The 27,612-nt window shown below is 38.3% G+C and overlaps 1 protein-coding gene across 18 annotated transcripts in view; it reads right to left on the bottom strand.

Moving 5' to 3' along the window:
- The window catches only part of Mhc (myosin heavy chain), a 52,047-nt gene that overhangs the window by 17,959 nt on the left and 6,476 nt on the right, over nucleotides 1-27,612 (bottom strand). For 2 of the 18 annotated variants that reach the window (XM_076424622.1, XM_076424638.1), the window contains exons 4-15: nucleotides 27,096-27,252; nucleotides 26,238-26,464; nucleotides 25,378-25,441; nucleotides 24,954-25,052; nucleotides 24,095-24,198; nucleotides 19,001-19,138; nucleotides 18,039-18,308; nucleotides 12,834-13,004; nucleotides 8,904-9,083; nucleotides 7,472-7,890; nucleotides 5,988-6,108; nucleotides 3,420-3,683 (exon numbers count right to left, since the gene is read on the bottom strand). In XM_076424622.1, coding sequence (XP_076280737.1) covers nucleotides 3,420-3,683; nucleotides 5,988-6,108; nucleotides 7,472-7,890; nucleotides 8,904-9,083; nucleotides 12,834-13,004; nucleotides 18,039-18,308; nucleotides 19,001-19,138; nucleotides 24,095-24,198; nucleotides 24,954-25,052; nucleotides 25,378-25,441; nucleotides 26,238-26,464; nucleotides 27,096-27,252 — 2,214 coding nt within the window. Of the gene's footprint in view, nucleotides 1-3,419; nucleotides 3,684-5,112; nucleotides 5,231-5,987; nucleotides 6,109-6,763; nucleotides 6,882-7,471; nucleotides 7,891-8,903; nucleotides 9,084-11,194; nucleotides 11,366-12,833; nucleotides 13,005-14,837; nucleotides 15,009-17,046; nucleotides 17,218-18,038; nucleotides 18,309-19,000; nucleotides 19,139-21,506; nucleotides 21,611-23,149; nucleotides 23,254-24,094; nucleotides 24,199-24,953; nucleotides 25,053-25,377; nucleotides 25,442-26,237; nucleotides 26,465-27,095; nucleotides 27,253-27,612 lie in introns of all 18 variants that reach the window. The other 16 variants (XM_076424635.1, XM_076424627.1, XM_076424629.1 and 13 more) reach the window with 16 other exon arrangements.

The raw sequence follows: 27,612 nt of genomic DNA on the forward strand, positions 1-27,612 counted from the left end.
GAAAATTCGGATAATCGCGATGATTAAACGCGCTGCGACCTTAGATCAGGCTGCTCTAATTACGAACGGTCCTCTCTCCCTCTTTCTCTCTCTCTCTCTCTATCTATCTTGCTCTACCCAAATCGGTGTCGACGAGAGCGTCTTATGGCTCTTCTTCAATGCGATTTGTTCTTTGCTCCCGAATTGATACGATAGTCAAAGATCGAAAGCAAACTATTATCCATATTCTTTTTTACCGTAATTTGCATTTTTGTAGCAAATTGAAGTACTAGTGACAAACAAAAGCTCTATTTTAACATGATTTATCTTCTTCAACATGATTTGACCACTGGCAATTGACACGGCAATGTAAAACCAAAGGGAAGTCTCTCTTTGTAAATGTCCGCCATTCTTCCAGTCAAACTTGATGAATATTATCGATACTCTTTTTTACCGTAATTTGCATTTTTGTAGCAAATTGAAGTAACAGTGACAAACCTAAAGCTAATTCGACAGACATGCTATGATAGACGCTCTGTTTTATCTTCTCTAACATGATTTGTCCACTGGTAATTGACACGATAATGTAAAATCAAAAGTGAAGCCTCTCTTTGTAAATGTCTACCATTCTTCCAGTACTTCAGCCTAATAATCGTCCCCAAAGGTTCATACATCAACATCTTTATTAAATTGATCTTCATCTGCACGAAATTCTGATGTAAAGTATGTTTGCTTTTGGGTACAACATGTTAATAAAAAGACGATCGATCTGTATATGAACATGTGGCCTAATAAACTATTTACTAACAAGTTAGTAAAGTTCCACGTACAAAAAGTTTGTACATGTCTATATACGAGCATATGGTCTAATAAACTAATTACTAATAAATTAGTAAAGTTCCATGCAGAAACATGATTGAAATAAAAGTGTGCGTTGAACACTTTGGGCGACGATTATGAATGAAACATCGATCGAATAAAGTGTGAGACCGATAAATCGATGGGATGTAAAATAAAGTTATCAAATCAACACGAGTGCTGGACAAAGTTTAAAGTTTGTAATTTCGTAATCAGAGGTTCCGAGATAGAACTATGACTAATTTTTGAGCGATCCTAACAGATTTGCTGTGAGAATATTTCAGTGAGAGCCGGAAGAGTCAGCTAAGCTTTATGTAACATTTCGATCTACATCTTCTAATTCGTTTTAATTCAAATTTATCCATTTCGAATGTGAATATATAAGCTTTGCGATAACTTTGGAATTGATAATTGAGTGCTTTGATCTCGGTTGAAATCTATTTTCTTTTTCTGTTTGGAGAACGTTCTGGAAGATATAGGGCTCGGTGTGATTCAACATTTCTAACGCTGCATTTTTAAAAATAGTCCTCTAAAGAGCGGAGTCATACTAAATATACCGATAGGGCGATCTTCCCGTTTCCAAGATGGAATTAGATACAATGAATAATCGCTGACACCAAGTCCGCGACCAGATTGAGGGCTCGAGATCTTTCGGACATCTTTATGATCGTTGCGCGACAGAAAAGCGTATTTCCGTTTATTTATAGCCGGGCCTCTTAAGAGGATTAAAAAAAAAGAATAGACGAGTGAGAAGCGAACACTTGAATCGCGATGAAAAGATACCGGCAAGTCGGAATTTATTTTTAAAATGCTGGAAGGAAACTAGAATGAACGCGTGGCTTCTGTTGTAATCGCAATTTCGAAAGGTCCCAAAGTTACAGTTTTAACAGTGGAATATCAAAATCAAAATCTTAAAGCGCTTATTCAACTGAAAAAACGCGAATATTAAAATTATTCAAAGTGTTCTACAGTTCGTAGCATATATAAACGTATTATTAATAAATTATTTTATGCAGCTTCTATTTGTTAATTCTATTCCAATTTCTAAATCATCTTCAGTAAAGAAGTGAAACTTTCGTGATAATTACAAAAATTAAAAAATAGTAATAGAATTAATCAGAATGTAATTGATTCGTAAAATTTTTGGTTTCTAAAGTTCACTGATATTTTTTGTTGGTTCTCGTTTTAAGTCTTGAGTGATATTCTAGCTGAGTTTTCGGACAGAGGATTTCGCTGTAAGAATCTTCTGTTTGCGAGTGAAAGAACTTTTGGGCGTCGGTGTTTCGCAGCACGCAGGAAGGTAAAAAGAGTAAATGGCGTAGTTGGTCAAATAAACACATGGTTAGAAGCCGACGCGTTTAGCGATCGCGAATGATCGAGCCTGTGTGAACAAAGAAACAAATTCTACGCTCGAGGCCCAGCATTTCCGTTCGGCCCCCATAAATTATCGAGAAATCAGTTTTCCGCGTAGTGTGCTTTACCAACTGGCGTTACTGACATTGCCAGGCGGTTCTAAAATCTTAGATCTTTAACAGAAAACGGCTGTTTACGCTCGAGAACTGGATACGTGTAATTTTTCGCGGAAGTGTTATCGCGAATTATAAATTGCCGACAAAACGTCGAGTTACAGCGTTTACGTTTGTCGAGGACTTTTATCGTATAGTATTCATTTCAGTTCGACATACAACACTGTTTTTGAAGCTGTGAAGCAATCGAACGCTGTAATATTATTTAAATAATTTTCACAAAATGGTATACTGAAAAACAGATACGAGCAAAATTGATTTGGGACAATGTTCTACCAAGTAATAAATAACCTACTTTAAAATGGTTTAGTTTTTCTGGTATGTAAAAATTGTCTAATTTTATGTTTCTAAAAGTTTATGATAGGTACGAATGTTCGACAAGTATGTATGCACACATTATATCACGGATTGAAGAATAGAAAATGTTTAAAAATTTCTTTTTGTATGAAGAATGAACATTGTCATTTTCAATTTTGTTCATGTAACCTTAATGGTTACGAAGTGTAGCGTATCTCATGGAAATCAATTTTTGAATATTACTGGTACGAAACGAGTAGGAGAAAAATTATTTACTGTCACAAAAAGATACTATTTCTAAAAAAAAGTTAACTGACTTAAGCTCTTTATATCTTGAAGGTACATCAAGGTACCGTTTTATTTAATAGAATGAATGAAATATATTTAAGTTTCCCATAAAATTTAATGTAGTTGAAATACCATTAATACCGTTAATATACATTTATTTAATAGAATGAATGAAGTATATTGAAGTTCCCTATAAAATTTAGTTAAAATAGTATATACAAGGTCCATTCTAGTAATTCTAAAAAATATTTTCGCTTCGTTCTTTGAGATAATAATGCAGACCGAATATACAAAGAAAATATATATAGATTGAACAGATCGATATAAAACTTACTTCTGATCATTGCAGTAGTAAGAAAGAAATTTCCGATACATGTACACTTCGAGAATCAACATAACATCTAGATACCTTTCAGATACCAGTCTCGAAAATTCACGTAGGACACTGAATGTATGTTTTGAGAAACTTACAGCAAGCTCGTCCTCGATACGAGTGACGTTGAGGAGAGGCTTGACCTTCTGCCAGAGTTTCCACCATGGCCAAGTGCGGAGTTGCAAGTACTTCCTCAAGTTCCTCTGGACAATCACCAACGCGAGACGTTGTTCCTGGAGTTTCTTGTAATCTTTTCTGGACAGATAACCTCTGATGTAGGCCTGCATCCAGGACACGATCTTGCCGAGACGTTCGTCACGGAACTCCTCCATCTGACCCAAGACTCCAGCACGGAAGAATACCTGTATTTTTCAAAGTGTCGGAGAGCAACAAAAGACATCAATTAGTAATCATCCTTCTATCCTTTCGTTTGAATGCTTTGATTATTTTCCAATCGACAAATCCTTGAAACATATACAGACTGTAACATTGAAAAACAAATTGTTTTAACTTGTTTCATCTGTGTTAACCTGTTCTATTGGGGTTTGGGACTATGGAGCTACAAGGGCTAGAGCTGCTAACACTTTTCTATACTAATAAAAAGCAATAGTTTCTAAAATTCAATGACATTATCAATAGTAGGAATCACAGAGAACAGATTACATTCAATCGATCGCAAATAATCAAAGTAAGAATATTTCTCGTTTCTCTACTTCTAAGATGGCGGCATGCAAGGCTTTACAGGATTACAATCTGCGTCCCACACCGTTTTCAAAACGGGGAGATATGCAGTTCATTATACTAGCACACTGTAAAACAGAGTATACCTGTACGCACATTGCTATGATCTATTAATGAAAGACATAGCTGGACATGAAAATTGATCGTCGTTGTTAATGGATCGATGACGTCATACGGAAATTTACAGAGCAGATTAAAGTGAGTATATTCTTTTTGCTTGAAATGACATGGGAGAAAGAGTTTCAACATACAAATTGTATGTATGAAATGAATTTTTAGTTGGTTTAATAAAAATGAATATTTAATTGGTGTAACAGAGATGTGTGTTGAATTTTTAAACCTCGATTCAATTCTTTTCCATAACATTTTCAACAAAATAGAATTTATTTAAACTACAAAGAGTATCTGCGATTGCTTTTTTGACTTTTACTGGTAAAAATTCTATACAAAATCAACAATAGAATTTATTTAAATTACAAGGGTACCTGTGTTTGATCCCTTAGTTTTACTATTAAAAATTCTGTAGAAATTCAATAATAGAATTTATTTAGACTACAAGGGGTATCTGTTACGGATCCCTTAATTTTACTATTAAAAATTCTATAGAAATTCAATAATAGAATTTATTTAAATTACAAGGGTACCTGTGTTTGATCCCTTAGTTTTACTGTTAAAAATTCTGTAGAAATTCAATAATAGAATTTATTTTAATTACAAGGGGTACCTGTGATTGATCCCTGTCTTTTACTGTTAAAAATTCTGTAGAAATTCACCAATAGAATTTATTTAGATGACAAGGTGTATCTGTGATTGCTTTCCTGAATTTTAATGTTAAAAATTCTGTACGAATAACTACCGATATATTAATTTGTTTGAACAGATACGCTATTCGACATAGTTATGTATGCATGTGTTTGCAGAAACTCTTTGTAATGAAAATGAAAAATGGAGTTAGATATGATCATGATGATATAAAATACCCGTTAAATGAGGGTTATATTGTTTACGATGCGAAGATTTTTCGGAAAATAAGCCAAAGGTGTCTGATACCTTGGTGAGACCCATACGATACTGGTCTTGATCCAAATTGATTGCATCCAGGATAAGTTGGGTTGCCTTTTGTGGTTCGCAAGGCTCTTTGATGGCATTTGCACACAGAATTTTGTATCTGCGGTGGTTCGTTTTATGGTGAGGCGGCACAACAGACAAGATTATCACGCACTGTTAGATATTTGTATACGATAGAACTGTTATATTATTTATGGAGTGGTGGGACTGTCTGAGATCCCTTTGGTGTCCATCTAAATGAGGATATTCGAAACTTCTAAAACAGCAACTCTTTCTTCAATTATTTTCATTGTCTTCCGCATTCAAACATAATTCGAGTTATCGAAATAAAGAGGCCTGTTTGAAAAGTTTACACAGTGTTTCAGCAACAAAAAAGAAAAACTGAGCAACCATAAGTGTATAACTCCGTCCAAGGAGGATTGGTTCATGTTGGGTTAGACACGTCTGCACGGCGCTGTGAAACATTTACAGAAGACAATATTGACTATCAAAACCGTAACTCTAAACCTGGAGAGAGAGTGCAAAGAATATTTTAAACTTTTATTTAACTTTCAAAGACTATTATGATAGTACACCTTATTTATAAATCGATAAAATTTTTCTTTCTGTTCATTGGATTATTTCATTTAAATTTAAATAGTTCATTTAAATAATACTCGAATATTGATAGAAAAGTATAATGATTCTACAGTGATTATCTTCGAACTCTGTTAAAGAGGACATTGTCTTCCGAGTACATGAGTTACAGTTTTGACAGCCAATAGAATGTCCTTTGAAGCCAGCTGTAAATTGAGAAAGTGATCGAGAAATGTCCCCGTGTGGACCGGGGCGATCACGATCGCGGGAAGGAAACGTGCCTTGGTGTGTCCAAGACGGTATTGATCGGGATCTAGACCGGTCGCCTCCAAGATCGCAGCAGCGGCCTTCTTCGGGTCGGAGGCTACAGCGTCGACAGCCGCTGGTGCTAGGATCTTGTACCTAAAGGTGGGGGGTACACAAGGCAAAAACAGGTGATTTGGATTCTAGAGAGGTGACCACACGTTATACGGGAATGTTTCTCGGCTGAAGGATCTCTCCAGCATCGATTCTAGCTTCCTCCATATTTCACCGATGATCCTGATGAATCTCTCCTAAATTATGTTCCTAAAGGGTCACGCAACGGGGCGCAATACGTGCATGTATGACCGGTGTTTGATGTCCATTAAGGGATTTCTAGTTTCTATCTACGTGGGACAATCAGTCTACGAATTTCACGGTGGGTCGTGCAGTTGTGATAATCGAGGGGTGGGGGGGGAGGGGCTAGAAACATTTCGATCTCTGTAGATTTACCAAAACGGGGAGGTGGATACTTCTAAAAACGTTTCATGAACGTTCGATTAAAATGCAGAAGAATCGACGATTTTAAAATGAAGGGAGAATTCAACTTGAAAGAGTCCTCGACTCGAAGTTCTTCGGGTGCAGATTAATCGAAGTTCCCGAGAGATTTCGAGACAGTGTCCCAACTTGCAAGGGGGGTGTACACTTTGAAACATTTTGACTAAACGGGGTGGCAATGTTCTAACAGGGCGGGGACAACAAAAGGGGCACAGTACGAAGAAACTCGCAAAGTCTGTTTGTAGGGTATTGAACTAGCCTTAGTATGACCAATCCTGTAGCTGTCCGGATCTAGTCCGATTTCCTCGAAACACCTTGCCGCGGACTTTTTCGGTTCTGTCTCAGCCTGCATCGCGGCTGGCGCTAAGATCATGTAACTGTACGATCACAAGATAGAGATCATTCCTTGTTCTTCATCAGTTGTCCCTAGTTTTCAGTCTACCTCTTCCCGACTTAACTTTCTCGGGCGACATTGAACTTGTCTTTTTGTAAGCTAACTCTGACGTCTCGTGTACGAAATTTAAACGGACGAGTTCATAAATAAAATAATGTTGCTAACGCAATTGATTAAAGATTGGATTGGGCTAGAATGTAAATTCATCGACATCTTTAAAGCATTAATATCAGTATCTGAGAAAAACTATGGCAACTTTTTAAATTGATCACTTAGGGTGCATTTGATTTAAACACTGTGACCTACTACAAACGTTGCCCAAAAATTTTCATGAAGTCTGTACTGTAGAAACTAGTGAAGCCTAACAAAATATAAGTTGAATCTCAAAATGTTTATGGTTCTACTTGTAAGCTCTAAATGTCCGGTTGTATGAAACATTTACAACACTGTCCTCTAAACTAAACTCCATTACGGTCTAGAGCTTTACGAAGGCTTGGAAGATTTTCCAATGAACGTTTCTTAATTTTGAATATTTTTAAATGATGGATAGTTATAGAGAGTTCGGATTCTTACCGTAGCTTGAAGTCAGGGTACTGCATTCTGTTGGGGAATCCTTTACGACAGATACGGATGCCTTCAAGTACACCGTTACAGGTGAGCTGGTGCATCACAAGGTGAGAGTCAATGACTCCCGGCTGTTTCAGTTCGTTGGGGATGATGCAACGGACAAAGTGGGGTTGGGTGGCTTTTAGAGTAGTCATCAGGTTGTTCAACTGTTCCTTGTAGGACGATGACACCGTGGAGAAACCACCTCCCTTCTTACCACGGCCTCCTCCCTTGCCACCGCCGGCATCACCACCGCCGGACTGTCCGGGATGATCTGCGAAGATCTCGATCAACAGTTTGTTGGCAGATTTCTTGAACTGGTCAACCACGGTGTCGTTCAACGGGTCCTTGTTCTTTTCCAGCCAGCCCGTGATGTTGTATGGTACCTGTCATTGTAATGGTCAACTATAGTATTGGGTTGATGCAAAGATAATGGCCGAGTACCTTTCTTTGTGTTTTTCAAATGTCATTCTACAGTTACAAGCGTAATTCTAAAGGCTGTTTATTGTTTAATACTCTTATCTTTATTAACCTTCTAGCTGTGTATATGTTACGGCAAATCTTCTGATTAATCCGGTTATTATATATTGGGTTGGCAAGAAAGTAATTTTAAGGTGAAAATCATTGCTGGAATTTTTTTATTCCAGCAAAGAACTTCAATGAATAAGATATTTTCCCTCTTGTTCGATGATCTTTTGCCAAAAAGAATAAATAAGAAAATATTTTATTGATTAAAGTTCTTCGCTTGAATAAAGAAATTCGGTTTTATTACAGCTTAAAATACCGAAATTACTTTCTTGCCTACCCAATATAATCACCAGCAAATTTTTATCAAATTAACCGACGAGTTTATATGTATAGTTCCCAACTCGTAATGGCGAATGTGATAAATATCTGGACTGTGTGATTGAGCCAGTAGAATACAGCACAGTTTTTTGAGTAGTTACTAGTCAGAAGGGTAGTTTACAGTGTGTACCACTTGAAGGACCAAGAAGTTCGGTTAACAGAGGTTCTACAGTATCGTAAATTATTCAACGCATATCTGATCCGAATTGTATCATGTTTGGAATCATTTTAATCAGAAAACTGCCACGAATATGTTGGTAAAAGTTTCATACGAAAATAATTAAAAGCAAAAAGGTTTTGCCACTGAGTTGTCAATAATATTGTCTCACACACTGTGTGCAGTTTAAAAATGTAAGAGTTATCATTTCTTCACGACGAGTATACTCGTCGTACACAGCTATAAGATCAATAAAGTTAAGTTTGAGCCAAGTTCTAACAAAACATAATGTCTAATAACCCGAAGGTTAGAAAAGGAAATGATTAATAAAAATCAGCTATTATTTGAGTACTAATTTGATAGAGAGACTATGTATAAGAACGGTATGCAACGTACGTTTCCGGCATAATGGCCGATAGCGAAGTGAGCAGCTTGTTGACCTGGTTTCGGTGGTTTGGGTTTCAAGAAGTTAGGACTCTTGCCAAGATGGTTGTTGTTCAACTTCTCCTCGAAAGTCTTGTCAGTGGCTTTCGGGAACATAGACTCTTCTTCAAGAATGGACAGGATACCCATGGGCTGTTTTGGGAAGATTGAAAGATTATGTTAACTCCCGCGTCAACGTGCACAAGTTTCACTTTTTTTTTTAGAGAGAGTAGCGTGCCCCCCTCTTAGATTTCAAACTTTAGAGAATATTTACTTCGGAAATGTACACTGCAATCAATATTTAAACCCATTTACATTTTGATAAAGACATATTTTCAATTTTCCAGCATATTTTCCAGCAAATTGCATAATTATTTCTTTTTTCATAGTTGAAACGCTATTTTCACTAAATTCTGTAGATTTTCAGTAACGTGACATATCATTTTCTCTTTAATAACTTGAAGTATAAAACTTGAAAATATTTTAGTAAGAAATTTATTATACTACTAAGTAAACGCTACTCTCAATTTTTTGTTTTACCATACATTCTTCTGTATTTGTATTTCGTTTTCTTTTCTCGTGTGCCTTCATCAAAGATCACAGGAGAATCCTTCAGAAGCAAATTTCTGAGGTTGAAACAAATTCTTGGAGACATTAGGACGAGGAATTTTTTAACGATCCTTCTACAATTTAAACATTGATTTTTTGATACTTTTGTTCCTGACTGTTACCAATTTTGAAGTTTCAATTTTTTTGCCAAACTAAAACTGCGGATCTTTATGCAGTTATGGCTTATGGAAACTTTTAGAAAATGCTAGAATTTTAGAATTCGATAGATAAGATAATATAAGGTTCTCTCCTCATAAAGACTGTTCTCATTAAAATTTGTCTATAAAAATTGGAAATTGCATAAACATCCGCAGTCTACTAATAACGATTCAAATCTTTACATGACTCGATGGATCTGTAAAAAGTTCCTTGTCAATAAATGTCACAAATATATTAAAACACGTGCACAAACACATAAGCATGCAGGAGCGACATATGGCAAGCTTGCGTACAACTATATTACCCACAATTGGTCCTCAATTCATTCCTCTGAAACATTCGTCTCCTTCCACTTCATATCCCATTTGTTCGAAGCAAATGGTGGTGAAATATATTCTTACTTTTCCTTCTTCATGGATTTCATACAGACCATTTTACACTTACACTATATTCGACATGCACGTACACGAGTACAAACAGAATACAGACAAAAAGAAGCTTTCTGGTATCAGTATACTGGGTCTGGGTTGGACATATTGTGTTGGTATGAAAAAAACATCTGGCTCAACAGCAAAGTAGGTAAACGATATTATAAATAATTTGGAAAGAATAGATCCAGTGATGATCACTATAGCTGTCCACTCCACTTCAGAATCATAACTAAATTGAAAATTTTTATGCAAAATAAAAACTTCGCTGAAACTGTACAAAAATTTACCTCTCGGCTTGATAATTTTAATAAGTCAGAAATAATGTAACTTCTTAAATTCTTCTGATATATTTTTACTGTAATGGTTTACTGTGTTATTTACTGTAATTTCTGAGTTGCGGAAGCATGCAAATAGCTACTGTGATCTCCGAAAAATTTCTTGTGTGTGATTTTACAAAATGCAAGCTCAATGAGTCTACTTTCACCAGATGTTCCTGTCGATATTTTGCAACCAAGGATTGCAAAACTGAGTGGAATCTGAAAGGAAGCTAAATAGCGAATTTAACACTAAACCTACCGACCATCAAAAGTGTATAGTATAGTATTATAAAAATAACAAGATTAAATTTATTTATATTTTGAGAGAGTCAAAAAATATATTCAATAAATTCCCATGAAAACACCTTCACAATTTCAATAATTGTCAAATAAATAATTTAAAATTGGTCATTTGGCCCCTCGTGGTAGGTTTAGTGTTAAAAGCTCGAACAAGGTAGCTGAAATGAGTATTAAAGGCAGTTTGTTGGAGTAAAAGTATCGCAAACGTTAATGGAGAGTTGTGCTCAGAAGATTAGGTGAAATCTGTGGAAGTACTAATGAGAAGTTGCCTGCAAGGGAGAGAAACGATAAGATATCATGCGAAATTATGTTGCTGCGGCAATATCGAAATAACGTCGTCCGTAAACAGCGTCCGCGATAGTCCTCTGATTTGCAGCGATTCTATACAAGAATCAGAAGCCGTCGACCTTCATTCCTGGTGTTTCATGCCACGGGCCAACAACAGTACCTTCTCGATCAAATCGATTGTCTGCTGTAGATCCATGCCAAAGTCAATGAACGTCCACTCGATTCCTTCGCGTTTGTACTCCTCTTGTTCGAGAATGAACATGTGATGGTTGAAGAATTGTTGAAGCTTTTCATTGGTGAAGTTGATGCAGAGTTGTTCAAAACTGTTGAACTGCTCGTGACCAAGGAGGGTAAAAGCAACAGGAACAGAAAAACAGAGGCGAAAGACAGCCGTCATTAATGCTGCTTAGATATGATTTGGGTAGTATGATTAGGGTACAATTGTTCTGATAAATTGTCTTTGTTTATCTTATTGGGCGGGGGGGGGGTGGGGGGCTTGTTAACGGGACATAGAAGTCTCGCGTTTATGTCCTTAAGGATTCGGTGCTTCGAAACTAGATAGAACTTCCATCTTGTTTCTTATTATTTTGAAACTATTGAGACTATTAATTCAGACATTAGAATTCTACGATGTCTCAATTTATATTCGAGTAACGTTGCTTTATATAGAGCCTCCATCTTGTTCCCTATTAATTTTCAACTTTCCAGACTACTCTAATTCGGACAATATAATTCTACGACGTCTCAATTTATATTCGAGTAACGTTGTTTTATATAGAGCCTCCATCTTGTTTCCTATTAATTTTCAACTTTTAATAAAACTATTACTGAAACTGTTAAAACTATTCATTTAGACAATATATAAAATTGTATAGCGTCCCAGTTTCAGGATAATTCACCAGAAAAATTGGGCGTTGGAGCTCAGATTTCGTTTGCATTTCGAAGCACCTCGGTGGGATAAAAACGCAAAATGTTTATTGATTGGACGTACTAGATTTTCAATAAACCTTTGCTGTAAATTAAGAGGTGACCCTGGAGGACCGATATCGATATACTATTTTACGGTCCCGCCTAAATGTGAACAAACACTTTCTTGGGTCATCGGGGGTTACATGCTATAAAATATTAGGATTAAATGTTTAAGCTCGGTTCTCAAAATATCAAGTTTTCCAAATATTTCCCCTTTTAACGGGCCAGTTTCGTCATTTTCGATTTTAGTACTAATACTCCTCTAGCCCAACGAAAGATCCTGGAAACATTGTCTTCGAGGGACAGTGTTGAACCGTGCTTAACGAACATTGTTCATCGTTATGGATGATTATAGTGATTCAGAGATAGACTATGCAGTCTATTGTATGCATAGTGTTATCTAACAGACACGACATCAGTGCCGTTGAGGGGATGGACAGACAAAGAGTCAAGGTAAAGCAAGGCGATGAGAGACGAAGACGAGTGTGGTGGATGCTGACGAGTCTCGGGTGACTTTTTCTACTCGGGTACAGCCACAACAGAAACAGCAGATAGCTTGAATAGAGTGTGGTGAAACGGGGATAAGCGTGATCCATTGGTAAGCGTACACGAAAATTGAGCCGATATAATTCTATCACCGCAAGACCATCACTTTTGACCATTTCGGGAGGTTCAGATTCCATTCTCGGTCAAAGCTCTCGACAAAACATCAGCGATATCATATCTGTGGACCAGCTCCGGGTACGGATGTTTAGTTCTGCTTTTGTCCATATGGCTGGATCCGTCGATGGATCTGTCGCCATGACCTTTCTCTTTCATCTTTTTTGTACCTTCTCGATCAATTCTATACACGCGAGGAGATCCATGCCGAAGTCAATGAACGCCCAATCGATGCCCTCCTTTTTGTACTCCTCTTGTTCGAGTACGAACATATGATGGTTGAAGAATTGTTGCAGTTTCTCGTTGGTAAAGTTGATACAGAGCTGTTCAAAGCCGTTGTACTGTTGCGATCGCAGCACAACGAGCGAGCGCAGGGTTGGCACAGCGTGAAGAATGAGTGTAGGACCAAGAGAGGCACAAGGAGAGAGTGAGCGAACAAAAAGAAAGGGAAGAAAAGAAACATCAGTACAGCAATGGTTTCCCGCGAAATCGGTTTCGTTGACCTGGATGGTGTCTCGTCCCTTTGTGCTTGTCGTGGATGTGAACTATTGTGACTCTGAGCCATAATCAGTCGAGGATTTCGTTTTAGATAATCTGCTCAGAATTTCGGATCATGTCTCTAATACGTGTTCAGCTAATTCAGAAATTCAGATCAAGAATCTGCTACATGTTCAGCTAATTCAGAATTTTAGATCAAGTCTCTGTTCGATGTTCAGCTAATTCAGAAATTGAGATCAAGTCTCTGATACGTGTTCAGCTATTCAGAATTTCAAATCAAGTCTCTGTTATGTGTTCAGCTGATTCATAAATTCAGATCAAGAATCTGCTAAATGTTCAGCTAATTCAGAAGTTGAGATAAAGTCTCTGATACATGTTCAGCTAAGTCAGAATTTCAGATCAAGTCTCTGTTAAATGTTCAGCTAATTCAGAAGTTGAGATTAAATCTCTAATACATGTTCAGCTAATTCAGAATTCTTATCAAGTCTCTGCTAATTCAGAATTTTAGATCAAATCTGTGATACTTGTTCAGCTAATTCAGAATTTCAGATCAAGTCTCCAGTATTACATGGTCAGCTAAAATTCACGGTACACAAAATTATATGTAAGTTAGTCTCTGAATTTATCAGACTTCTGTGCCCCATTAAACACACAAGATGCTGAACATTCAACAAGTATATTTCTAACAGAATTTCAATTTAATTAATATATCAGATTGAGAAATTTAATTTCCATCTGCCAGACGTTCTGATAAAAAGTTTTTTATTTTGTCACTTTTTAGAATATTCTGGTATGAATTTAGCAGCTGCACATTGAAAAATATTGTCTCTACCCATATCGTGCGCTTTCGTATCAATTAGGTGAACACTGTATTAATATTTGAAAGCCTCGACTCATTGATGATACGTGTAGGGAGACTAGAGAATTTTGTGTTGCGGATATGATTTTGTGAACGAACTGTATGTACAAAAATGTTCAAAACATCGACAAAAAGAAGTGATAAAAAAAAGTTGAAAAATTTGCCTCAACGATGGTTTTCAATGAAAGTTAAAAAGGTTTTGTAAAAATGTACATTGTGTACTGTAAATGTGAACGACCATATTACACAGACTAAAATGTATCCTGACACGATGGTAGGACCTAGTCAAAATTTCAAACAAGAACCAAGTTCCATAATTAAAAAATGTCGACAACGGTGATCCGTTGAAAAAAAACGATGTGAGTTCTCGAGGTCCGCTAAAATCCTATGTCGTGAGAATAGAAAAGAGAGTCGAATGTGATTACGCAATTGTTGACAGGATCTGGATTGAGCGAAATGAACAGCGAGAAAGAAAGATAAGTTCTGTTGCCTAAGCGAAACGTAGGGCAGCTTGCTGTTCACTGAAACGCGAAACCACACGGCCGAGCAAAGGACAAAATACAATACGAGACAAGGTTCACGAAGTAAAAATCAATTGACGATTGGTTACTTGGCCAATCCATAAAAACAGTGGACGATCATTACTGCGTTTTGTTTAACAATAAGCGTTAATTGTTTAGCGAGTTTTGTTACGGATCTTTGGTGGTCCTATCACCGATCCGGAGAAAAACGCTGCATTCCCGTTCTGCGTTTGCCCATATGGCTGGATCCGTCGATGGATCTGTCGCCAAGATCGATTCATTCGTCTTTTTTGTACCTTCTCGATCAATTCTATACACGCGAGGAGATCCATGCCAAAGTCAATGAACGCCCATTCAATGCCCTCCCTCGTGTACTCTTCTTGTTCGAGGACGAACATATGATGGTTGAAGAATTGCTGAAGCTTCTCATTCGTGAAGTTGATGCAGAGCTGCTCGAAGCTGTTGAACTGTTCGAGCAACAATAGTATGTCAACTCTCGCATCCCTTTATCTACAGGTCCAGCCTGTTCGTGCTCTTTTACGACCTTTCCACTCTCATCAACATCTACTTTTTTAATTACATACTGATCAAACTCAACTCCGTGTCTACGGTGTTCGTCGATCGCTTTGGATACTTCAACGTACCCGGCAGATCAATCGGCAGGTGCAAGGAACACGATATGTGCGCAAATGCTAGTTTTACGCGTTCATCGATAGCCGATGGATCACAATCGCTTTCTTCAGCTAGAACGTTTCGATCAACTGACCTGACCCGGTTTTACTTCAAACTTCTACAAAAACACTTCACTCGGAAAATCGTTCGGTCCTTCAGCGACCATTTGCGTTTGCAAGAAACCGTCTTGGTGACGTATGCAAACCTAACAGCAACTTCTGCGATGCCGTTTGCGTGTACAGGGACACACAGTGCTGGATCATATGCTCGAGTACCTGCGACCAACTGTTCCTATTTATCACTCCGATAAATATAAACAGTTACCAAATAAACAATTTCGAACACTCTATACTCTAGAGCAGGGGTCAATATTGTTGTTTACAAATAAAAAATAAATAAAGTTATCTATATAAATAAAAATCAAATGCTGTTCGTTGGTAAGCGCATCACTTGAGAACGGCTGGACCGATTTGGCTAATTCTTTTTTTAAAATGTTCGTATTTGTCCGAACTAGGTTATAGAATAAGAAAATTTGGAAAAGTATCACGGAAAAATGGAAAGTTCGGGAAAAACTAAAAGTGCTTTTAGAATCACATTTCAATACAACAAAAAAACGAACGTCGCAGCTTTTAATCAATATTTCAATAGAAATTTACATTATCGACACCGTACTCGCGAAGTTCGCGAAGCGAGCGAGCAACAACTCCCCTCTAGTCTAAAATAAAAAAAAATTAATAAAAGAAAATTATGTAATAACTATGAACTTGTTCTTTTTTGTTACTCTATGAGTAGAATTACCCACAGCTGATCTAGAGTATAGTCTAGAGTTAGGTTATACACTAAACTATAAGTTCTGCTGCAGGTAGTCGAGCACTGATACAAAAGATTATATGTGCAACAAATCTTCCGTATAGGATGTTAGTACTAACTACTAGGATATTAGTCTACTTTCAAGTAACTACTGGACGGTCGCTTGTTCATCAATGGACAGTTGAGACACAACATTGTGGCAATGTTATTCAATCTACCACCAACAACTTCAACGTTTACGCTGCTGTCTACTCGCCAGCGTGAGGTCCACTGTTTTGTTCGCGATTCCCGAAAATAGAAGACGAAGGGTGGTTTCCAACGACGATTCAATGATTGCTTACCGGATGTTTCTTCTTGTGGATGTCGCTACTTATGGATCTTGCGTTTGGAGTCATGCTGACATACATGTATATACTAATAATATATGTATATATGAAAAAAAGGAGACACGTGGAAAAGTTTCTATTCAAAAATGTCGATAAGACTCGACGAAGATTCATGCACTTGAAAAGATGTGCCAAGAAAAGTGTAAAAATACTGGGCACCAAAGAACAATGGGGTTGGAGCACTAAGGATTCTCTATGTTTCAACATTACGAACATTCATTTAAACCATGAAGAACACATTCGTAATCCGTGGAATTATCACTACGAAATCCTTGGGGGAGAAAGTTATATACAGTTTTGGAGATACATTTCATACTAATTCAGACACTCTGAAAACATTTAGGAACAAACTGAACGGATGAGTCGTCTAAGTCCAACTTACATTACCAGTGAGCAACAACTCACTTTGAGTAGAAAATTCAAACGTTTCTAATTGGAATGATAGTCACTGGGGAATTGATACTGAGGAGAGATCTCCTAACGAGATCGAACAACAATTAAGGAGAATACTCGTTGCGATTAATCTCTCAAACGAGATCACATGAGGAAACGAAAAACAATACAGGGTGGCAAAGTCTTTCGTGACAGGAGCTAAACAAATCGGATCTTTTGTCAGGTCATGTTTGCACATGGCTACCTTCTCGATCAACTCTATACACGCGAGGAGATCCATTCCGAAGTCAATGAATTGCCAGACGATACCCTCTTTCTTATACTCCTCTTGCTCGAGGACAAACATGTGGTGGTTGAAGAACTGTTGCAGTTTCTCGTTGGTAAAGTTGATGCAAAGTTGCTCGAAACCGTTATACTGAAGAACGAAATCACGTGTAAAGTGACCGGACGATTCTCGACATTTCCACCAAATTTTACCTTCGTGGTAAATCGTTATGTCGTATATTATTCTAAAGAGTAGTGAATTATCAAGTTCCTTAACCGTGTATTACGATTTAGGAATTATTGTTCCCTCGCGCCTAATGTGGCAAAGTATTTATGAGCTATCAAATGGTGATATTATGTTGTGTTTCTTAAAGTATCGTAGAAATTGTTCCGCGTATTTGTGTTTGTATCATTTCTGTATCTCAAATCTCGTTGGCGATCATTCGTTTTAAGAAGTTTCTTTTTTATTACTTTAGTTTCACCAACATATTCCTGGCATTTTTCTTATTCAAACGACACCAAACACGGCACCATTTGGATTACATCTACGTGTTCAATCCACGAATAATAATAATACTAAAAGTAGTACATAAGTAATGTAAATATACTCACGAAACACGAATACAAATAATAAAGAATTTACTGATTCGGATAATGGAGGTTCTAATAAATCGTGGATTAAACAAGTAAATAATAATCCAAAATGTATCATGTTTGGACTCATTTTAATCGGAAAAATGCCGCCGATAGATTAATCAAATTTTCATTGAAAAATTATTAAAAATTACTGTATTTCTGAACAGTAGACGAAAAATGCTTTCGAAAATTTCAATCTGATAGAGTGCAACCCATCGTGTCTCATCTTATTATAAGATAAAGATGAAGGTCGGTGAAGGTGATATCTGTGAATGGATCGCCAACGATGATCGATGTAACGAGTGTATGGATCGAACGTGTCAGGGTGAAACTTACGTCGAAGATCTCAAAACCAGCAATATCCAGTACACCAATGAAGTGCTGTCTCTTCTGTTGGGTGTCCAGGGTTTCGTTACACTTCTTCACCAGCCATTTGAACAGCCTGTCGAACATGGCCTTGGACATGGCACCGACGGAGTATGTCACTTGATCCTTGTTACGACCTTGGGTGACGAACTCGTTACCGACCTTGATTCTCGGTTTCAACAAGTTCTTGTACAGATCTTGACAGTCGCAACCCAACAACTTGGCGACTCGTTCACCTTCCTGCAGTGATCAATTGTATCAGATGCAAAGCAACACTTGGAAATTTGTTAGAGGCGGATGTTACAAATCGATTTTACTTTCTATTCCTTTTCTGATGTTTTGGCTAAAAAGACACTTGCAAATACAATATAGAAAATCAATTTTCAAGTATTTCTTCGCTTTCCCTTTGGAACTCTTTTGTGATTTTGGTTTCTTTTCGTCTTTTGTGATGTTTGGAATTTCGAAGAAAGGGTAAAGGGATACTTGAAAATTGATTTTCCATCTGTTTTGTGATTTTGGCTAAAAAAACAAACTAGAAATGTCTTTTTAAAAAGGAAATTTCTCTTTCTGTTGTCAGAAACGTAAAAAATCAGAAAAGCACAAGAATTCGGTCTGAAGAAGATGGAAGCTTGAAGCCAGTAACTGTGCTAAGGAATGCTTATTTGGAAGTTTTTGGAATCTCGAACAGAAAGATTTTCTGTCTTTTTAGAGTTTTCAAGAAATAGAGAGATACTTGGAAATTTATCTTTCTGTTAAAAAGTCAGAGAGGCACAAGACTTCGGTCTGAAGAAGATGGAAGCCAGTAACTGTGCTAAGGAATGCTTATTTGGAAGTTTTTGGAATCTCGAACAGAAAAATGGGGAGCTAATTGAGGAATTTGAAGTTGTAGCAGAGGATTTAGACGTTGGTTTGAATTAGAAGATGACAAGTACCTCTGTGCCATCAGCCTCAGCCTGTTCCTCACGACCCCTTTGCTTGAACTTCATGCCACCCATGTGCATGACGGAGGCGGTGATTTTGTAGATGTCGTTCTTCTCCTCTTGAGTGAAACCCAGCACATCGAAGGCTTGCTATTATCATAAAATGCTGGTCAGTGATTGCTCCTCGATCTTTCGTAACAGAAGTGATTGATAAGCATAAGAGACCGCTACACAGTTCACGATCCGTTTTCATACGATTCATCGTCTCACAAAGAATCAATTCGTAGAATCATCGAAAACGAAGCGTTCACTGATCCACTACTATGAACGAAAGCCACTTCTGGTACGTATGTCGATTATGTGTGAAAATGCTCGATGGTAATCAGAGGAAGCACACAAAGACGACACAAATAGCTATGAAACCGAAGCGTGGAAGCGGGCTCGATTTTTGGTGGTTTCACTTCAGGGTCGATGAGGATTAAAAGAAGTTTACGCGTGCTAAGCAACATCTCGAAGGACAGTTTCCCTTTTATACTAATGTGAAGCTATTATACATTCCAAAAGCCGACAATACACTTTGCTGCAGAAGCTGCGAGAAGGCTGCGCGTTTTCAGAAAAAGCCAAACAAGCGAAAGCAACGTTCGTATAGCGTAACTACGTCTCGTCAAATTCGTATTCGGATCAACGAGGTGTAAAATAGAAAGTTCTACAAAACTGATAATCGAGAGGGCTGGCTAAAAAAAAATCAACAGGTCGAGAAAAAACGACGAAGGAGGATCAACGTTCCTTTCGGTTTCAATCGCCTGTGATGCGAATGGCCTCCTTCGTCAGACGTACGGAATTTTCACGTTTTTTTTTTTTTGTTCAATGGTTGACAACCATTCGGCGAGAATTCCCGAAGAGGCACCGCTTTCTTCAGGGTTCGCCAACTACCGTCCACCTCAATCTCACGTGTTTTTCGAGGTTTGCAGATGGAAATGAACCGCTTCTTTAGGACGAAGTTCGAGCCGACCGTCGAGAATTTCCATCTCGAGGCTGCACCTCGTTCCAAGCGAATCATTTTAGAGTACAAAGTTGTTCACATCTATCGGGATCGGGATCAGAAGGTCAACACACTACCGTGCGAACTTCTCAAGAGAAAATACTCTAATGTCTCCTCTAGAAGACTTTCACCTATCGTCTCACACCTTTTCGCAATTATTACGTAGTTGCAATGAAATTGAATCATGGAACAAGATCATTCACGAAAGCAAACTAACAAATTGCAGATCTTCGTGCAAAATTTTAACACTTTACTCGCTGCTTCCTAATGGTCTTTTTAGAACGGTTCAGAATTCCCAAATTGTTTAAAAGCAAGTTCATTCATAATTCATGGAATTTATTATTTAACACTAAACCTATCAAATATTTAATTTTAAATTGTTGAAGTTATAACGACTCTTTCGTAGGAAATAATAGATAAACTCAATCTTGTTTACTCTTATGAAGCACTTTTAATGCTCGGTAGAAGTTTCGTACTAAATGAAAATTATTGAGCTCCTTGCACGTACAGCTCAGTCATTAATTAAAAAACAGATCATTTTACGAAGAAGACGATTTTGCTTACTGAATTATTCGTGATAATAAAAATAAAACTGTGCCATTAACGTTTGTCACGAATCTTAAAATCTGATAATTAAACAGCTGATTCTATGCATTTATGACAATCATAGCTGTGATTCGAAGTAGTAGAACAAATTACAAGAATTAAAGAATTGAATAATACAGTTATTAACGAAAGAAAAAAGTTCCCAAGTGGCTTCTGCTTCTTACAATAAATAAAGAACGTTTTCACACTGCACGAAGACCCACAATCACAATGGATAAAGACACTATCAATGACAGTCTAGTAATAAATAGCTCGAAGTGTCAGACAATTGGCTTCAATCATAGTTTGTACAGAGTTCCAGGTTGAAAACTGGATAGTGACTATAAAAAATAGTGAAACGTCAGCTAAACAAAATCAGAGTTTCGGTGTCTATGTACATATGGAGTTCCAATCGACAAATAGTAACGAAAGATGTTGGTGTTGATTCATAGGTCCCAATCAGGTATCAATCAGCATCAATCGGCACTGATCGAGTGTTGTGTCAAGTTTAGAATATTTCCAGAATGTAAATCCCACAAAAACGCTTTAAAGAATTTGGCAATTGTAGAGTAAAGAACCTGAAGCGATTGTAATAACCGTGAAAGTGTTTTTGAAGTTTAATTAATTGATTTCATTTCAAAGGGGTTCGTTACTATTTCCGAGTTCTACATGGGGTAAAATCGTGGAAAACCTCGATCGCTGTCGATCGGTTTAGAGTCTCTACTATCAAAATGGATATCAAAATAGACGTCTACTCTTAGAACAAAGTACACAAGAAAGAGAGAAAGAGAGAGAAGGGTAAGGGGTGAGTGTGAGAATACAGTATTTGGTGGTTGAGGGGGGGGGGGTGGATCAGATGGGTATCTACGAATCGATTTCTCAAGGACTTACGTCCGTCAGTATACATTCCTCGCCGTCGTCGACGTTGGGGATCGTGATCTTTCCTTGTGAGACGTTGTAATAGTCGTATATGTCGTTGGATAGCAGACACATGTCTGTGAAGCATTTCGAAGAAATACAGATTACAGTTCATGTGAAACAGACGTGTTGAAAGATCATTTCGGTGTTCGTTGTGCCTAACAAATAGTCCCCGGTGTCTCTGCGGTTCTCTAGAAATCCTTTGACAATGGCTCTGCGGTGACCCAGGATTATTCGAATCTATGTTAATTATTATCGAGCTGCTGGCGAGCGGCTGGCGCAGATAAGAGAAAAAAAAAACGTTAGGTCGGAGCTGATCGGGGAGCGGGTACCCTGGGGGTTTTGCATTTTTCCTCGAGTCAAATAGTCGTTTGCGAATATCGAAACGTTTCATCCCCCAATCCCCCCGCATCCCGATTGCGGAAGCTTTCGCAGGCGGGGCGCGAGGGGGTTGCGAAAACCTCGGTTCGATCTTTCGACCACCCCCATAATCCACCGAAACGGTCTGACTTGTCCGGGAGAAATTCGCGAGCCTCTGCGAGGGGCGGTCGAAAAGTCCGCCGAGGTTTCCGACGCACCCTGGGATTGGACTTACGTCCGTCTCCTCCATGTCTTCTCCGTCGTTGACTCCAGGAATTCTGGTCTTACCCTGGCTAATGTACCAATAGTCCCCGATCCGGTTGCTCAGTAGGGTTAATTCTGCATTATTTTGCTCGGTATAAGCTGCCTGCTTTACGAGCGACTATATATTCAAGCGTATCACTTTGCAATCACTCTCCACCTTGCACCCCCCACTCTTTAACCTACGTAAACAGTCAACTGAATCGAACAATCAACCGGCTGAACAACGAGCATCTTCCACGATGGGAGGAGTTGCGAGTGATTGCAACATGATATGCACATAAAAGAGAAAAGAACAACAAATGCATAGATTATTTGCGACAGGTAGATGCTGAAAGAAGAAGAGAGCGATAGAGAGGGTAAGAAGAAAACCAGGGAAGAGAGAAATAGAAATGATAGATCGTAGAATGAGAAGCGGAGACGACGAGTTCTGTGGTCGTAACGCTTTTCGAAATTTGTGCATGTGTACACTGTATGTATGCGTGTCTGTATAGATGTTTGTCCGTGTGCTGTTAACAAGAATAGAAGTTGGTTACGTTTTAATAGAAAGTGGCATACCGAAGAGCTGAAGTAGACAGATAGACAACAGAGAAAGAGAGACAGAGATAGAGAAAGTGATAGAGAAAGAGAGAAAGAGAGAGAGAGAGATACGGCAAATAGCGGAAAATCTCGACACAAAAACGATACTGCACATAACAGATGAAAAGATTGATGAGGGTGGTGGGGGGAGATGTCTCGCTGGAATTATAGACAGAAGAAGCACAGCTCGTCTCGAAGAGCATCTCGTCTTTCTCAAAACGGTGGGGTTAAACAGTGATAAAAGACAGAATTGCTATCCTCCAGGTGAATCTCCGAGATTCTGATAAAAAAAGTTTGTTGAATTTATACGCGGATCCGATGAATTCTGTCGTTTATACTCTGTTACGTTACAATGAACCGTTCGACCTCGAAGGTCGCGTAGTAGAGTGCTTTGCCGGTCAAAGGGAAGCACTTACATCGGTAATCAACAGTTCCTCGCCGTCATCGAGGCCAGGGATTGTCGTCTTCCCTTGCGACACAAAGTAGTAGTCGTGGATGTTGTTGGACAGCAGCAACATCTCTACGGGTGACCAAAAAGGAAACAAAAAGAAAACATGCGGGCGTTAACTACAAGTGTCAGAGTGCCATGTTTTCCGGTGGCTTTCCCTTCGATCTTGCGGGACAAGCTCTGGCTTGTCCTGGGCTCTATCGACGCGATTTCGTCAGAGAAATCGTTCGGGGCGGGGATATGTCGGGGTTACGGTTACAGGTGGAGTTGTTTTACGAAACTCTTTGACTCTGTTTCCCTTAAACTGTCATTTCGTTGCAATTCATTCTACAATTTCTCTGGTGAGCATTTTCAAAAGTTCATGAGTTTTATCGGAATTCCGAGCACGAAGGCTGAATGAGGGGAACAAACGACAATTTAAGGGTATAGTGTTCGTTTTCTGGGTGACAATACACGGCACAGTTTTCTCAGGTACCGTTCACCAAACTCCTCTCGGTGTATCTGTAGAAAATTTAGTTAATTGTTTGGGAGAGTCCTGTACTTTAGAAGGACCTTGTCGCAAGTTTGTATTTGCAGGGGCATCAACACACATTTCTAACAACATTGAGGGAACACGGTTTCTCGAGGGTGAGGGGATCTATTCTCCTCCGTCAGGAAATCAAAAAACCAAACATGTCGTCTAACTTTACTTCTGTGTAAAACTGAACAACCAAACTCAAAAGTAAAGGGGGTGTTGGGGACACAAAAGACTTAAAGAACAACCAAAGAAGCCACAAAGGGATATGATAATCATTACAGCGAAAAGGGTGTTGGGGGGGGGGGGGAACTGAAAGACGATAAAGAGATAGATAAAGAAAGAGAGAGAGAGAGTGGGGAGTGATGCGTAGCCCTGGCATGATCGTCAGGTTCTTACGTCGGTCAAAGTACACTCCTCGCCGTCATCGACATTTGGGATTGTGGTCTTGCCCTGAGAAACGAAGTAGTAATCTGTGACGTTGTCCGACAGGCAGCACATTTCTATATCGAACGAAGATCAGAACGGTAAGAAGTCTGACAGAAATGGGCGATGAAGAGAGTTCACGCAATCATCGACCCGATCATCGGAACGGGTTGGACGTGATTAAACGGTAACACGTCGTCAGGGGCTGTTACAAAGGTTCCACTGCAGTCTCTATCACACTTTGCTCCTATTCAGGGGTCTCGTATTTACAGGACAACTAGGAGGGAATCGCTAATGTCGCAGACACATTGCTAACGTAGACTGTCTTATGAGTTCTGCAATTCAACCAGTTTCACGACATCAATTTTCTCACTTCAACAGAAATTCGTAAACGTACCGAGCTATAAAATTAACAGGCACAAATGTTGCCTTACTAAAATGACAAATTTAATTTATTTAGAATATGTGCTCTAATGAAATTATATGAAATCATCGTTGTGATCTCAATAATTGCAAAATAGAAAATCTAGAACCGTGGTCGTGGTAGGTTTAGCGTTAACAAATATTTCTGCTTGATCTTTTCAGTTCTCGACTGATGCTAACGTTTGGCAGACTATGTCTAAGCTAGCAGTGTTCTGTCAAAGATTCTAACTATAGTCCGGGAAACAGTGAAAAATTGATTACTTGTCCACGACTTCATCAGTCTCCTCCCCTAAAGACACAATATTTGCCGACTCTAACGGCACGACGCTGCTTGGATAAATGCTTTTCATAATTAGAGCTGAGTCTGTATTGTTCGGTACTCGGTAATGATATGTTCAAACGACCTTACCCTTTAATCCCTTGACAGATCCGGACATCATCTGGTAGAAGATGTGGTATGAACGCTCCAGAGTCTGTTGGGAGATGACACGGGCTTTCTCGAGCAGATCTGTGTGTAGATAAAATTTCGATTTCAGTAACTCGATCGTGCGAAGTCTCCATTCTTCCGGTGCTGTTCGATCTCGTTGTTTCGAGAACGGCACACGTGTTGATGTTAAAATAAGTCGTGATGCAACTTTTTCTTGGATAATGCAAGTGACGTATGACGCTGATCGAAACATTAATCGAACGATTCGTAAAAATATCGATCTGCGAACCGGAGCCAACTACGCTTCTTTCTAATTATGTCTATATGTATATGTGCAACGCGATGTACGTTATATGTTCGATAAATACGTTATAAAATAAATGTAACTGTTGTAGTTGAAACTTACAGGTCTCGATATCAGCACCGGCCAGTTTTCCAGAAGGACCGAAGTGGATACGGATGAATTTACCCTATTCACCAAGAGAAACAGGATCTTCATCATTTTTCAATTATACTTATTAGCGTGGTAAACAAACTATTGCTCATTGTACTAACAAACTACATCAACAGTTTACGAAATGTTCACAAGAGCATATTTTCGCGTATTTAGACTGCGGATCTTTATGCATTTATAATTAATAATAATTTCGACAGAATTTTTAGTAAATGTTATTACTAGACAGCAGATCTTTATGAAAAATAAAATTTTTCTACCTGAATTACAACAAACCGGAGTGACGTAGAAATTTATTTTCTCGATTAATATGTTCAATAGATCGAAAATGATATAAAAATATTTTAAAATTCGTTTAATGTTTCCCATGTTTTAAATTACACGTACTCATTTTTTTCATAAATGCATCAAATCCGCTGTCTAGTTATTACCAATGAAAATAGGATTTTATTTGGTACCAGGTTCTTAAGATTTGTCTACAAAAATTGAGAATTGCATAAACATCCGCAGACTAGTCGTATTAATCGTTTGTGTCTTGCAATAAATAAGTGACTCTAGTTCCTTTAAATCTAAACTTTCAATCTAAAATCATAATTTATTGGAAAATATAAGAGAAAACAGCAGGATGAGCAAAACAAAAGTTGGTTGTGCGTTTAAAAAAAACGAGTTTAAACTGTTGATACATCGAAGATGAAATAAAATTGCATTGAACTCTACTTTGCGAGTTTTGAGAAGCTGTTGTGCGTTATAAATGTATGCGGTTTCAAAGTTCTTCGAATGTCAGTAGGCAAGTAGATAAAGAGGACACTTACGAAACGGGAGGAGTTGTCATTACGGACGGTCTTGGCATTACCGAACGCTTCAAGTACGGGATTGGTCTGTACGACTTGATCTTCCAGAGAGCCCTTCTTTTTCTGGGATTCGTCAACTTTCTTGGTCGAGGCACCGACGGTAGCGAAGTACGCAATTACCTTCTTCGTGTTCTCAGTCTTTCCGGCTCCAGACTCACCGGTAATCAACATAGACTGATTTTCGCTGTCTGTGAACAAATACGGATGAATTAAGATTCGGCGAACCTTGAGTTACAGTTTTTCCAAGTGAAAACTTCTTTAGGCGCACCACATACCCAATTGCTGAACAGTGAATGAGTCTGATCCGTCACGCTCCGCGGTGAAACGCCGAGCGAGCGAGAAACAGACAGGTATGCAATCGCCACAGAAGTTTTCACTGTTTTATTTTCTTTTTTGCTTAGAGATATCGATGTTTTGCAAACTCGTCAACTGAGAATTTTCACATTTTTCTCTCACAGTTTTTCCAAAGAAATATTTATATTTTAACTCCTTGCCATACAATCTCAAACAAAATCTGTTAAACAAGTTATTCCTGTCTTCTAAATCTACATAAAATTCTATTATACTTTCTTGCGATCAATATATAAACATTAAAATAAATATCAATATTTTCGTTCTCTTCTAAGGACTCTTACGGCAAGAGGTTAATAATTGTAAATTGCATCGAACGAAATTAGAATGACTGACAAGAATAGCGTAATCGCTAAAAACCAGAGGGCTGATGCAACTTTAAACTCCTCGGAGAAGAAAGTAAATCTCTCTGAATTTTTAGGAGCTCGATATCTGCAAGTATGGACTTGTTATCGATAGCATACGTACTGGTCAACATGTTTACATAGGCTCCGTCAGAGATGGCGAAGATGTGAGGTGGCACTTCATTACGTCGTTTGCCTCGGTATAATTTGGCGCACCTCGAGGTGTACACGGGGAATCTTTTGTAGGGATTAATAGCTACGCAGAACAGGCCGGAGTAAGTCTGTAAAAGAGAGCGGTTGTTTTACAAATAGAGAACTTCGCGTCGACGTAATTCACAAAAAAAAACAAAGCTGGTCGATACGTTCAATTTCTGATTTGTCGTTTTTTACGTAACGATCCGAAGAGAAACGGACACTTCCAAACAATTTTTCCATCGAGATACATTTCTTTCTGTATATTACGTAACGCGTGTTACATAATGGAGAATCAACAAATCAGATATCAAGAAAATAGCGAAACCAGCGGTAACAATTACGACATCGGAAAATAGCCAATTAGAATAACAAGATAAATGCAAATAATCTTTCACAGGAAAGAAGCTCTTGTCCTAAGAGAGAACTTTCCCCGTGCAAATGGCGAC

The sequence above is a fragment of the Lasioglossum baleicum genome, chromosome 6 (genome assembly GCF_051020765.1).
Source record: "Lasioglossum baleicum chromosome 6, iyLasBale1, whole genome shotgun sequence".
NCBI classification, from domain to species: domain Eukaryota; kingdom Metazoa; phylum Arthropoda; class Insecta; order Hymenoptera; family Halictidae; genus Lasioglossum; species Lasioglossum baleicum.